The sequence below is a fragment of the Oncorhynchus masou genome, chromosome 27 (genome assembly GCF_036934945.1).
Source record: "Oncorhynchus masou masou isolate Uvic2021 chromosome 27, UVic_Omas_1.1, whole genome shotgun sequence".
NCBI classification, from domain to species: Eukaryota; Metazoa; Chordata; class Actinopteri; order Salmoniformes; family Salmonidae; genus Oncorhynchus; species Oncorhynchus masou.
The window spans coordinates 56,248,109-56,262,117 of NC_088238.1; the positions used below are offsets into that span (position 1 = coordinate 56,248,109).

At 46.2% G+C, this 14,009-nt stretch overlaps 1 protein-coding gene and 1 pseudogene across 3 annotated transcripts in view; both read left to right on the forward strand.

Annotated features, from left to right (window-relative positions):
• The window catches only part of LOC135516556 (proteoglycan 4-like), a 51,759-nt pseudogene extending 45,994 nt beyond the window's left edge, over positions 1-5,765 (forward strand).
• Positions 1-13,253, forward strand: part of LOC135516447 (macrophage mannose receptor 1-like) — a 63,363-nt gene extending 50,110 nt beyond the window's left edge. Inside the window, exons 1-6 of one of the 3 annotated variants that reach the window (XM_064940772.1) lie at positions 7,645-7,764; positions 8,160-8,198; positions 8,759-9,130; positions 9,330-9,683; positions 9,794-9,918; positions 11,436-13,253. In XM_064940772.1, coding sequence (XP_064796844.1) covers positions 8,162-8,198; positions 8,759-9,130; positions 9,330-9,683; positions 9,794-9,918; positions 11,436-11,588 — 1,041 coding nt within the window. In that variant the 5' untranslated portion in view covers positions 7,645-7,764; positions 8,160-8,161 and the 3' untranslated portion in view covers positions 11,589-13,253. The other 2 variants (XM_064940775.1, XM_064940773.1) reach the window with 2 other exon arrangements.
• Positions 13,254-14,009: the final 756 nt, after the last annotated feature.

The window sequence follows — 14,009 nt, forward strand, 5'->3', positions numbered from 1 at the left end:
TCGCTCCGAGTCTGTTGTGGATGACCTCCTCTCTGGTCTGGGTCCTAGTCTGTTGTGGATGACCTCTCTCTGGTCTGGGTCCTAGTCTGTTGTGAATAACCTCCTCTCTAGTCTCGCTCCGAGTCTGTTGTGGATGACCTCCTCTCTGGTCTGGGTCCTAGTCTGTTGTGGATGACCTCCTCTGGTCTGGGTGCTAGTCTGTTGTAGATGACCTCCTCTCTGGTCTGGGTCCTAGTCTGTTGTGAATGACCTCCTCTCTAGTCTCGCTCCGAGTCTGTTGTGGATGACCTCCTCTCTGGTCTGGGTCCTAGTCTGTTGTGGATGACCTCCTCTCTGGTCTGGGTCCTAGTCTGTTGTGGATGACCTCCTCTCTGGTCTGGGTCTTAGTCTGTTGTGGATGACCTCCTCTCTGGTCTGGGGCCTAGTCTGTTGTGGATGACCTCCTCTCTGGTCTGGGTCCTAGTCTGTTTTAGATGACTTCCTCTCTGGTCTGGGTCCTAGTCTGTTGTGGATGACCTCCTCTCTGGTCTGGGTGCTAGTCTGTTGTAGATGACCTCCTCTCTGGTCTGGGTCCTAGTCTGTTGTGAATGACCTCCTCTCTAGTCTCGCTCCGAGTCTGTTGTGGATGACCTCCTCTCTGGTCTGGGTCCTAGTCTGTTGTGGATGACCTCCTCTCTGGTCTGGGTGCTAGTCTGTTGTGGATGACCTCCTCTCTGTTCTGGGTCCTAGTCTGTTGTGAATGACCTCCTCTCAAGTCTCGGTCCTAGTCTGTTGTGGATGACCTCCTCTCTGGTCTGGGTGCTAGTCTGTTGTGGATGACCTCCTCTCTGTTCTGGGTCCTAGTCTGTTGTGGATGACCTCCTCTCAAGTCTCGGTCCTAGTCTGTTGTGGATGACCTCCTCTCTGGTCTGGGTCCTAGTCTGTTGTAGATGACCTCCTCTCTGGTCTGGGTCCTAGTCTGTTGTGGATGACCTCCTCTCTGGTCTGGGTCCTAGTCTGTTGTGAATGACCTCCTCTCAAGTCTCGGTCCTAGTCTGTTGTGGATGACCTCCTCTCTGGTCTGGGTCCTAGTCTGTTGTGGATGACCTCCTCTCTAGTCTCGCTCCGAGTCTGTTGTGGATGACCTCATCTCTGATCTGGGTCCTAGTCTGTTGTGGATGATCTCCTCTCTGGTCTGGGTCCTAGTCTGTTGTGAATAACCTCCTCTCTAGTCTCGCTCCGAGTCTATTGTGGATGACCTCCTCTCTGGTCTGGGTCCTAGTCTGTTGTGGATGACCTCCTCTCTGGTCTGGGTGCTAGTCTGTTGTAGATGACCTCCTCTCTGGTCTGGGTCCTAGTCTGTTGTGAATGACCTCCTCTCTAGTCTCGCTCCGAGTCTGTTGTGGATGACCTCCTCTCTGGTCTGGGTCCTAGTCTGTTGTGGATGACCTCCTCTCTGGTCTGGGTCCTAGTCTGTTGTGGATGACCTCCTCTCTGGTCTGGGTCTTAGTCTGTTGTGGATGACCTCCTCTCTGGTCTGGGGCCTAGTCTGTTGTGGATGACCTCCTCTCTGGTCTGGGTCCTAGTCTGTTTTAGATGACCTCCTCTCTGGTCTGGGTCCTAGTCTGTTGTGGATGACCTCCTCTCTAGTCTCGCTCCGAGTCTGTTGTGGATGACCTCCTCTCTGGTCTGGGTCCTAGTCTGTTGTGGATGACCTCCTCTCTGGTCTGGGTCCTAGTCTGTTGTGAATAACCTCCTCTCTAGTCTCGCTCCGAGTCTGTTGTGGATGACCTCCTCTCTGGTCTGGGTCCTAGTCTGTTGTGGATGACCTCCTCTCTGGTCTGGGTGCTAGTCTGTTGTAGATGACCTCCTCTCTGGTCTGGGTCCTAGTCTGTTGTGAATGACCTCCTCTCTAGTCTCGCTCCGAGTCTGTTGTGGATGACCTCCTCTCTGGTCTGGGTCCTAGTCTGTTGTGGATGACCTCCTCTCTGGTCTGGGTCCTAGTCTGTTGTGGATGACCTCCTCTCTGGTCTGGGGCCTAGTCTGTTGTGGATGACCTCCTCTCTGGTCTGGGTCCTAGTCTGTTTTAGATGACTTCCTCTCTGGTCTGGGTCCTAGTCTGTTGTGGATGACCTCCTCTCTGGTCTGGGTGCTAGTCTGTTGTAGATGACCTCCTCTCTGGTCTGGGTCCTAGTCTGTTGTGAATGACCTCCTCTCTAGTCTCGCTCCGAGTCTGTTGTGGATGACCTCCTCTCTGGTCTGGGTCCTAGTCTGTTGTGGATGACCTCCTCTCTGGTCTGGGTCCTAGTCTGTTGTGGATGACCTCCTCTCTGGTCTGGGTCCTAGTCTGTTCTGAATGACCTCCTCTCAAGTCTCGGTCCTAGTCTGTTGTGAATGACCTCCTCTCAAGTCTCGGTCCTAGTCTGTTGTGGATGACCTCCTCTCTGGTCTGGGTCCTAGTCTGTTGTGGATGACCTCCTCTCTAGTCTCGCTCCGAGTCTGTTGTGGATGACCTCATCTCTGATCTGGGTCCTAGTCTGTTGTGGATGATCTCCTCTCTGGTCTGGGTCCTAGTTTGTTGTGAATAACCTCCTCTCTAGTCTCGCTCCGAGTCTGTTGTGGATGACCTCCTCTCTGGTCTGGGTCCTAGTCTGTTGTGGATGACCTCTCTGGTCTGGGTGCTAGTCTGTTGTAGATGACCTCCTCTCTGGTCTGGGTCCTAGTCTGTTGTGAATGACCTCCTCTCTAGTCTCGCTCCGAGTCTGTTGTGGATGACCTCCTCTCTGGTCTGGGTCCTAGTCTGTTGTGGATGACCTCCTCTCTGGTCTGGGTCCTAGTCTGTTGTGGATGACCTCCTCTCTGGTCTGGGTCTTAGTCTGTTGTGGATGACCTCCTCTCTGGTCTGGGTCTTAGTCTGTTGTGGTTGACCTCCTCTCTGGTCTGGGTCCTAGTCTGTTTTAGATGACCTCCTCTCTGGTCTGGGTCCTAGTCTGTTGTGGATGACCTCCTCTCTAGTCTCGCTCCGAGTCTGTTGTGGATGACCTCCTCTCTGGTCTGGGTCCTAGTCTGTTGTGGATGACCTCCTCTCTGGTCTGGGTCCTAGTCTGTTGTGAATAACCTCCTCTCTAGTCTCGCTCCGAGTCTGTTGTGGATGACCTCCTCTCTGGTCTGGGTCCTAGTCTGTTGTGGATGACCTCCTCTCTGGTCTGGGTGCTAGTCTGTTGTAGATGACCTCCTCTCTGGTCTGGGTCCTAGTCTGTTGTGAATGACCTCCTCTCTAATCTCGCTCCGAGTCTGTTGTGGATGACCTCCTCTCTGGTCTGGGTCCTAGTCTGTTGTGGATGACCTCCTCTCTGGTCTGGGTCCTAGTCTGTTGTGGATGACCTCCTCTCTGGTCTGGGTCTTAGTCTGTTGTGGATGACCTCCTCTCTGGTCTGGGGCCTAGTCTGTTGTGGATGACCTCCTCTCTGGTCTGGGTCCTAGTCTGTTTTAGATGACTTCCTCTCTGGTCTGGGTCCTAGTCTGTTGTGGATGACCTCCTATCTGGTCTGGGTGCTAGTCTGTTGTAGATGACCTCCACTCTGGTCTGGGTCCTAGTCTGTTGTGAATGACCTCCTCTCTAGTCTCGCTCCGAGTCTGTTGTGGATGACCTCCTCTCTGGTCTGGGTCCTAGTCTGTTGTGGATGACCTCCTCTCTGGTCTGGGTCCTAGTCTGTTGTGGATGACCTCCTCTCTGGTCTGGGTCCTAGTCTGTTGTGGATGACCTCCTCTCTGGTCTGGGGCCTAGTCTGTTGTGGATGACCTCCTCTCTGGTCTGGGTCCTAGTCTGTTTTAGATGACTTCCTCTCTGGTCTGGGTCCTAGTCTGTTGTGGATGACCTCCTCTCTGGTCTGGGTGCTAGTCTGTTGTAGATGACCTCCTCTCTGTTCTGGGTCCTAGTCTGTTGTAGATGACCTCCTCTCTGGTCTGGGTCCTAGTCTGTTGTGGAGGACCTCCTCTCTGGTCTGGGTCCTAGTCTGTTGTGAATGACCTCCTCTCTAGTCTCGCTCCGAGTCTGTTGTAGATTACCTCCTCTCTGGTCTGGGTCCTAGTCTGTGTTGGATGACCTCCTCTCTGGTCTGGGTCCTAGTCTGTTGTGGATGACCTCCTCTCTGGTCTGGGTCCTAGTCTGTTGTGAATGACCTCCTCCCTAGTCTCGCTCCGAGTCTGTTGTGGACGACCTCCTCTCTGGTCTGGGTCCTAGTCTGTTGTGGATGACCTCCTCTCTGGTCTGGGTCCTAGTCTGTTGTGGATGACCTCCTCTCTGGTCTGGGTGCTAGTCTGTTGTAGATGACCCCCTCTCTGTTCTGGGTCCTAGTCTGTTGTAGATGACCTCCTCTCTGGTCTAGGTCCTAGTCTGTTGTGGAGGACCTCCTCTCTGGTCTGGGTCCTAGTCTGTATTGAATGACCTCCTCTCAAGTCTCGGTCCTAGTCTGTTGTGGATGACCTCCTCTCTGGTCTGGGTCCTAGTCTGTTGTGGATGACCTCCTCTCTGTTCTGGGTCCTAGTCTGTTGTGAATGACCTCCTCTCTAGTCTCGCTCCGAGTCTGTTGTAGATGACCTCCTCTCTGGTCTGGGTCCTAGTCTGTTGTGGATGACCTCCTCTCTGGTTTGGGTCCTAGTCTGTTGTGGATGATCTCCTCTCTGGTCTGGGTGCTAGTCTGTTGTAGATGACCTCCTCTCTGGTCTGGGTCCTAGTCTGTTGTGAATGACCTCCTCTCTAGTCTCGCTCCGAGTCTGTTGTGGATGACCTCCTCTCTGGTCTGGGTCCTAGTCTGTTGTAGATGACCTCCTCTCTGGTCTGGGTCCTAGTCTGTTGTGGATGACCTCCTCTCTGGTCTGGGTCATAGTCTGTTGTGGATGACCTCCTCTCTGAACTGGGTTCTAGAACTCTCCCAAGTTGTCTCGGGGAGAGTGGGATATGCAAAAACACATTCCTCAGCCAAATTGTCAGGCTCCTTTGCCTCAGCCGGCTCGCCAGGCTCTCAAGCCTCAGCCAGTTCGTCAGGATATCACGCCCAGCCGGCTTGTTCAGTGCCCGTGTATCGGCCAGCCCGTCAGGCTCGCCCAGGTGGGACGTCGGGTGGTGCCCCTAGAGGTGGGGTACTGTCATGCCTCCTCCCACTCTTCCCCCCTGGTGCTCGAGGGCGCCAGGCTCCCCGCATTACGCACTCCTGCCACCATCATTACGCACACCTGCCTTCCACCGTCAGGCGCATCAGCAATTATTGGACTCACCTAGACTCAATCACATCTGTCATCTCCCCTATATCTGTCTGTTCTCCTGCTCTGTTCCCTGCTTCAGCATTGATTGTCATCTGTCTTTGTGTACCAGTGTGCTGACGCTGTTCCTGTCTTGTTCCATGTTTGTTCCTAATTAAATTATGACTCCCGGTACCTCCTTCTCGACTCCAGCGTCGGTCCTGACAGAAACAGGACAAATATAAGCCTCATCTGCTCATAGAGTCAAAGTGTTAAAGTGAGGATCGTCTCAGTATAGCAGGAAGGAATGGTAGGTCTAGATTTTCAGGATGACTAATACAGAGTGAAATAATGTGGGTTTCTGTATGGGTGTGTTTCTGCAGATAAGGAACAAGCTGAAGGAGCAGGGTTTACCTGCAGACACCAAAGTGACATGGAAAAAGCAGCCTGATGGGGAGGTCTTCCACAAGGAGGAAGAGGGGTCTCCCAAGATAGATGAGGAGGAGAAGAAGATGAAGAGGATGATGACAAAGAAAGAACTCTAATTATGTAAAATGTTCTCCTTACATTTCTCTTTTTATTTACATTAATAATCTGTACTGGTCATTTAATAAAATACGAAGAGGATGATGACAAAGAAAGAACTCTAATTATGTAAAATGTTCTCCTTACATTTCTCTTTTTATTTACATTAATAATCTGTACTGGTCATTTAATAAAATACGAAGAAAAAAAAACGACAAACGAACAGTCCTGAAAGGTGAAACAAAACACTAAACAGGAAACATACAAAGCAATCTATGGTCAGGACGTGAAAATATTGAATTTTGTTTTATTGTATATTAGTACTGTTTTATCATAGGATGGGATTTTAAGTTACACATCTTTAACATTGTTCATTGTTTGAATCTCTTTTGTTAGTGTATATATTAGAACCTCGTTTCAACTGTTGACTTGATGGTTCATTTGGAATATTAATAAACAACATGGTGAGAGATGCTCTTTATCCTCAGTCATTATAGACAGTATTTAGACTTGATCTGCTCACTGGAATTTCTGTAGATTGACATCAATGAATGATGCAGGTGAAAGTCCCAGTTGCAAGCACAGGTCTCATGTCAGATTACCATCCTAACAGCTCTGTATGTCTTTACTGTAAATTCATTTAGATTTCAAGAAATAATCTCTCATTCATCAACAAGGTTTTATATGAATTACACTACACATTTTTTCATGACCAAATAAAGGTTTAAATTGTTGTAGGGTGTGTTTGTTATATTTGGTACATATTTAATTTATATGTTAGTCATTAAGACCTATCACAACCACCAAACAGGTGTCAACTGTAACCATGACCTGCTGACCAATGATTTGCATTTGAAAAAGACTGAAGTTTTGCATTAATTCACAGTCAATGAAAGGGGAGAGAGAGAGAGAGTGCAGAACACCCAATGACAGAGGGGACGGAAGGAAGATTACCCAATGACAGAGGGGAGGGAAGGATGATTACCCAATGACAGAGGAGAGGGAGGGCATATCACCCAATGACAGAGGAGAGGGAGGGCAGAACATCCAATGACAGAGGAGAGGGAGAGCAGAGCACCCAATAACAGAGGAGAGGGAAGTCAGAGAACCCAATGCTGGAGGTGTTTATCTAGACATTTTCAAAACATCAGGACCACAGGCTCTCTCCATGACAGTTAACAGTCATTCACCAGTCAGCAGATATCAATCCAATTGATCATGAGGGATGAGATGGAAAGAGCTATTTGGAGCAGCGATCCACTACCAGCCAACTTGACACAACTTGTGGGAAGCATTGGTGTTGACTTGGGCCACCATCCCTGTGGAACGCATTTGACACCTTGTAGAGTTCATGCCTTGATGAATTGAGGCTGTTTTGAGGGCAACTGAAAGTGTTCCTAATGTTTTGTACGCTCAGTGTATATTTTTACCATAGCAACACAATCATTTCCTGAATAACATGTAAATATAAACAGGGTGAGAAAAAACAATATGTCTTAAAAAACACATTTTCAGAGAGTGAGAGCTGAGACCAGGTCCATTGGGTTCCTGCCTGTCTCTGTGTGGTACCTCCAGCCCTGTTCCAGTCAAGTGACTTTACCTGGGAGTGTCACTGTCAAATAAGTCCTCACTCAATCACCTGAACAATACTAGATATCACTCAACCCTTTTCTGTACAATGAAGCAATTTATGGGTAATAGACTAGAGTGGAGGAGTGGGTTATCTCCTTTGAATCAAGAGCACCATCACATGCAAATGTATCCTTCTCTAGTTCTGTCCAACCCCTTATCCGTGAGATGAATGCCGCGTCACAGTTTTGTTTTAACTTGAGATGAATAACAAATTAAAGCAAATTAGGGACAGTGTAAGGTTTAAATAGGGATAAACACGGGATGACATACACACAGTAGGAGAGACAGAGAGAGAGAAAGGGGAGAGAGTAATATAGTGAGAGCGAGATAGAGAGAGACAGACAGACAGAGAGAGACAGAGCGAGAGTAAGAGATTTCTACAAACAGGTGAGGCCATTTTGGGTTGTGGAATCATTTTGTAATTCCAACATATTTTATTGTAGATAAATGCTTATATTATTTATAAGATACTGTTTTTATTACCATTTTTGAAGTTTCCAGTGTAGAATAATCAACCATGTGTTCTAACCCTTGTTGGCTTTCTGCAAATGTTATGTTGAGGTTTTTCACCCCTACCCACTTCCAATACTTTAGAAACCGAACCTAACAATCACTGATTGTTCCTGTCTCTGAACAGGTGATAACCCTCTATGTGGGGAGCATTATCTCCACCTGTCCTGTCAGGTCATATCAGTAAAGAAGGAGAAACACAGTTTGTGTTGGTAAAGTGTTGCAACCTTGAAGTGCTTTCATTTTAATCATATATCCTTTGAATTTCACAGTGATGGAAACGTTGCTGTATCTCACCCTGCTAATCTCAGGTCAGTTTACTGTGTGTGTCCCAGAGATACGTCCTTGCTAATCAGCTCCATATTATCCCCAAGACATTGGCCCAGTGTGTCCCAGTGTTGGCAGCTCATATCTGGTGAGGACAGAGATCACTGTAACAGAAATAAGCTCACTCTTTGGATCGGCTGTCCGTTTTGGGCCCATTTGGTCCACCAAATGATCTTGATGACCACCTTATGGCATTTTATCAGTTAAATCTCTTATGTATAGGTATTTATTCATATATCATTTATTTAGTACAAGTTAAATCAAATATTGCTAAATCATTTAATACATTTTTATATTGATGAGCCCTATTTTCTGATAGGTGTTTTTACATATGTTGGGGTGGCAGGTGGCCTAGTGGGAATACCCACGCAGGGAATGTGCAGTCATGTATGCTGGGTGTGTGTGTGTGTTTATGGATGTTGTTGGTGTGTGTTTGCACACCATGGTGTACTGTACTGTATGTTAACAGATCCATAGATAGTGTGGTTGGGGTTGAGAAGATGATGGAGAAAATATCCCTCATTAATCATTATTCTGTTAACAGGGTTCTACACACCTTCCTCATGTCTTCATCAGTATCACCTCATTAGCAACAATATGAACTGGATGGATGCCCATAGTTACTGCAGAGCACATTACACTGATCTGGCTACAGTAGATGACATGGAGGACCTGAACAGGCTGATTACCAGTGGCAGTAGTTCTAATTACTGGTTATGGATCGGACTGAAGAAGGGAGACTCCATGAAGTGGAACTGGTCTCTGGCAGACAGACGTTTCTACAGAGAGGGGGAGACTGAGTTCAGAAACTGGGACACTGGGACGCCCCAAAATGGTAACTGTGCTTTAATGAGTCCAGCTGGTCTGTGGAACAACGCCTCCTGTGATGACCAGCATCACTTCATCTGTTATGATGGTGAGTGTTTACATACTAATGATGAAGCCTGTTCTAAGTGCTGGAGCTGCCATTGAGTTGAAACATAAAGCTCTCATGAGTCTAAGTTGTTAATCAGTTATTGATTTGTTATCAAATCAATCAGAACATTTACTATAGATGATCATTAGATGATATTTCACTGGATATTTGTATTGATTATTACATTTGACTTTTGCAGGAAAACAAGACACCAACCTAACATACATCTTAATTCAGGAGAACAAGACCTGGATAGATGCTCAGAGTTACTGCAGACAGCATCACATAGACCTGGTCAGTGTGAGGAACCAGACTGAGAACACAGAAATAGAGAAGAAGATATCACTGAGGGGACTTCCTGTGTGGATCGGCCTGTTTCTAGACTCCTGGAGATGGTCAGACCAGAGTGACTCCTCATTCAGAAACTGGCAGTCAGGATGGCCTTCAACAGAACAGAGATACAACTGCACTCTGGTGTCTCCTTATCCTTCTTCTGATTATACTAAATGGATAAATTATCCCTGTGACTACAACTGTCCTTTCATCTGCTATGGTAAGTTACCATATTCTCCACCTGATCTACCTGATATTATGATGACAGAAGAACTCTAATGTTGCCAATATGATTCACTACTGTCATTGTGGGATTTTATTATCATGTAGGTCCAGCTGTGGAGACCCCTGAGAAACCTCAACTGAAGAGACATGTGGTGAGAATGAAGATGACCCCAAAGGATCAAAATCTGAACTTCAGTGATCCTGCTGTTCAGGACTCCATCTTACAAGAGGTGAGTTTCAGTAATGATACAAACAGTATAGACCTTTTCTCTGGTCTGGGTCCTAGTCTGTAGTAGATGACCTCCTCTCTGGTCTGGGTCCTAGTCTGTTGTAGATGACCTCCTCTCTGGTCTGGGTCCTAGTCTGTTGTGGATGTCCTCCTCTCTGGTTTGGATCCTAGTCTGTTGTAGATGACCTCCTCTCTGGTCTGGGTCCTAGTCTGTAGTAGATGACCTCCTCTCTGGTCTGGGTCCTAGTCTGTTGTGGATGACCTCCTCTCTGGTCTGGGGCCTAGTCTGTTGTGGATGACCTCCTCTCTGGTCTGGGTCCTAGTCTGTTGTGGATGACCTCCTCTCTGGTCTGGGGCCTAGTCTGTTGTGGATGACCTCCTCTCTAGTCTGGGGCCTAGTCTGTTGTGGATGACCTCCTCTCTGGTCTGGGTCCTAGTCTGTTGTGGATGACCTCCTCTCTGGTCTGGGTCCTAGTCTGTTGTGGATGACCTCCTCTCTGGTCTGGGTCCTAGTCTGTTGTGGATGACCTCCTCTCTAGTCTGGGGCCTAGTCTGTTGTGGATGACCTCCTCTCTGGTCTGGGTCCTAGTCTGTTGTGGATGACCTCCTCTCTGGTCTGGGTCCTAGTCTGTTGTGGATGACCTCCTCTCTAGTCTGGGGCCTAGTCTGTTGTGGATGACCTCCTATCTGGTTTGGATCCTAGTCTGTTTGTGGACAACCTTCTACCCTGGCTGTGACCTCGCTCTCAAAGGGTGTCTCAGGGAGAGTGGGATATCCAAAAACACATTTCAAATTCACACGTGGATATTAAATCACACTTGTACATGTGTGAAATAGGTCAAATATAAGCCTCATTTCCTCATAGAGTCAAAGGATTGAAGTGAAGATCGTCTCAGTATAGCAGGAAGTATTGTAGTTGTAGATCTTCAGGATCACTAATACAGAGTGAAATATTCAAATCAAATCTCATTTTTCACAAACACATGGTTAGCAGATGTTATTGGTCACAAACACATGGTTAGCAGATGTTATTGGTCACAAACACATGGTTAGCAGATGCTATTGGTCACAAATACATGGTTAGCAGATGCTATTGGTCACAAACACATGGTTAGCAGATGCTATTGGTCACATACACATGGTTAGCAGATGCTATTGGTCACATACACATGGTTAGCAAATGATATTGGTCACAAATACATGGTTAGCAGATGATATTGGTCACATACACATGGTTGGCAGATGTTATTGGTCACATTCACATTGTTAGCAGTTGTTATTGCGAGTGTGTGAAATGCTTGTGCTTCTAGTTCCCGACACTGCAACAATATCTAACAACTAATCTAACAATTCCACAACAACTACCTAATACACACATATCTAAGTAAAGGGATGGAATAAGAATATGTGCATTTGAACACTGGGTGTGTTGGATGAATGGGCCATGACCAACCGGTATAGACAAGATGCAATAGATGGTATAATATTGTGTGTCTCTGTGTCTTTGTGTTTCTCCAGATAAGGAACAAGCTGAAGGAGCAGGGGTTACCTGCAGACACCAAAGTGACATGGAAAAAGCAGCCTGATGGGAAGGTCTTCCACAAGGAGGAAGAGGGGTCTCCCAAGAAAGAAGAGGAGGAGAAGAAGATGAAGAGGATGATGACAAAGTGAGAACTCTAGTTATGTAAAACGTTATCCTTTAATTTCTCTTTTTTAGTTATATTAATTATCTGTACTGCAATGTATTTTCTGAACCTAATTAAATGTGTGTTATTAATTAAATTGTTTAAGTATAAACATCAATAGTGTTTTATCATGAGATGTTTTTCACACATGATGTCTGTAAATGAGTTGTTTGTAGTTATGTTGATATTCAGGGCTGTGAAAGAGTATTTGTCTCCTTTCTAATCTTCTCAACTTTTACGCATTTAAGATGAAGAATGTTATCAGATCTTCAAAGAAAACAGAATATTAGATGAAGGGAACCTGAGTGAACAAGTAACACAACAATTACCTACTTATTTAATTTATTTCATAAACAAAGTTATGTAACACCCAATGTTCATGTGTTAAAAAGCAAACTCAGCAACATTTGTGGGTTTTCAATCTTGAACTGGTTGTTTCAAGTCCTGCCACAACATTGCAAATGTGATCATTAGGTCTGAGTTTTGACTAGGTCATTACAAAACTACAAATGTGTTGCTTTTTAACCAGTTTCATGTAGACCTGATTGTGTTTTGGATCATTGTCTTGCTGCATGACCAACCTGTGTTTCAGCATCAGCTCACAGACTGATGGCCTGACATTCTCCTGTTGATTTCTCTGATACAGAGCAGAATTCATGATTCCTTCTATTAAGTCAAGTCGTCCAGGTCCTGAGGCAGCAAAGCATCCCTCAAACCATCACACTACCACCACCATGCTTGACCGTTGGTATAGGGTTTTTACTGCGGAATGCACTGTTTGGTTTTCGCCAGGCATAATGGGACCAATGTCGTCCAAGAGATAAGGACTCACTTTTGACTCATTTGTCCATAAAACATTCTTCTAAGAGTCTGGATGATCATCCATGTGCTTCCAGGTGCATTTTGTCTTACTTTAGTCAACTGTTTGGACTCGATGGGCCCTTTATGTCTGACGAAAACCAAACACTGCATTCCAGTCATTAGAGCTAAAGGTGGAACAACCAGTTATTGAGTATAAAGGGGCAACTACTTTTTCACACAGGGGAGTTGGGTGTTGCATAACTTTGTTAATTAAATAGATAAAATAAGTATAAGTAACTCAGGTTCACTTGATCTAATTTTAGGATTTGGTTGAAGTTCTAATAACATTCAGTATAACATTTTTGCAAAAATAGAGAATATCAGAAAGAGGGCAAATTCTTTTTCACAGCACTGTGAGTATCAATGTGTTTTTCTAATTGGAATGTAACTTTCTTTAATTGGAATGTATTTAGTCCACAGTTTACATACTGCATAGCCAATGTAGTCTCAGCATGTTTTTTATTGGTTAATGAAGATGTCTTTTCTGATGATCAAATGAATATATGTTGCAGATTGACAGTATCAGTCTAGAGTTGTGATTCTTCAAGTTTCAACTTATTTTTAATTGACATATTTTACCTTGATGATAAAGACATCTAGACATAATGTGTAATCAACTCCTCTCTTCAGGACTCTGATACACTGGTATCAGTTAGAACCATGTCCTGCTGACCAGGGCTTTAGTTACATTTTGCATAACTTCCTCAAATCAGACAGAGGGGAACTTTCCACATCAAGCCAGAACCAGGATATTTCCTGGAACACACAATGATGTGACATCTGTAATAAACCTGGTCTCAGATCTGTTTGTGGCCTCTTGCCAACTTTCATGTGTGTTGTGGTGCTGTGTGGCTCAATTTGTAGAGCATCGTGCTTTTTCTTCACGGCTGACGAAAGAATTAGACCAAGGTTCAGCTTGGTGAGTGTACGTTTTCCTTTTATTTAAAATGTTGCCAACAAAGGAAGAATCAACCGTGAAGCTTAACTTCGGCTATACTGCCTCTAACAAAGTAAACTACCCACACTGAAAGGAGGGAAAAAGGTCTACCTAAGTATGATTCCCAATCAGAGACAATGATAGACAGCTGTCCCTGATTGAGAACCACACCCGTCCAAAACATAGAAATAAAGAAACATAGAATGCCCACCCCACATCACACTCTCACCTAAACAAATAGAGAAATAAAACGTCTCTCTAAGGTCAGGGCGTGATAGTACCCCCCCCCCAATGGTGCGAATTCCGGCCACAAAAGCTGAACCTATAGGGGGTAGTCTGGGTGGGCATCTATCCACGGTGGCGGCAATGGTGCGGGACGTAGACCCCTCTCCACCTCTGGCTCACCCCGCTTTGATGGCGCCTCTGGTGTGGGGAACCTCACTGCGGGCCCTGGACTGGGCACCCTCGCTGCGCGCCCCGGACTGGGCACTCTCGTTGCGGGCCCCGGAATAGGGACCCTCGTTGCTGGCCCTGGACTGGGGACCCTCGTTGCAGGCTCCGGACGGGCACCCTCGTTGCGGGCCCAGGACTGGGCACCCTCGTTGCGGG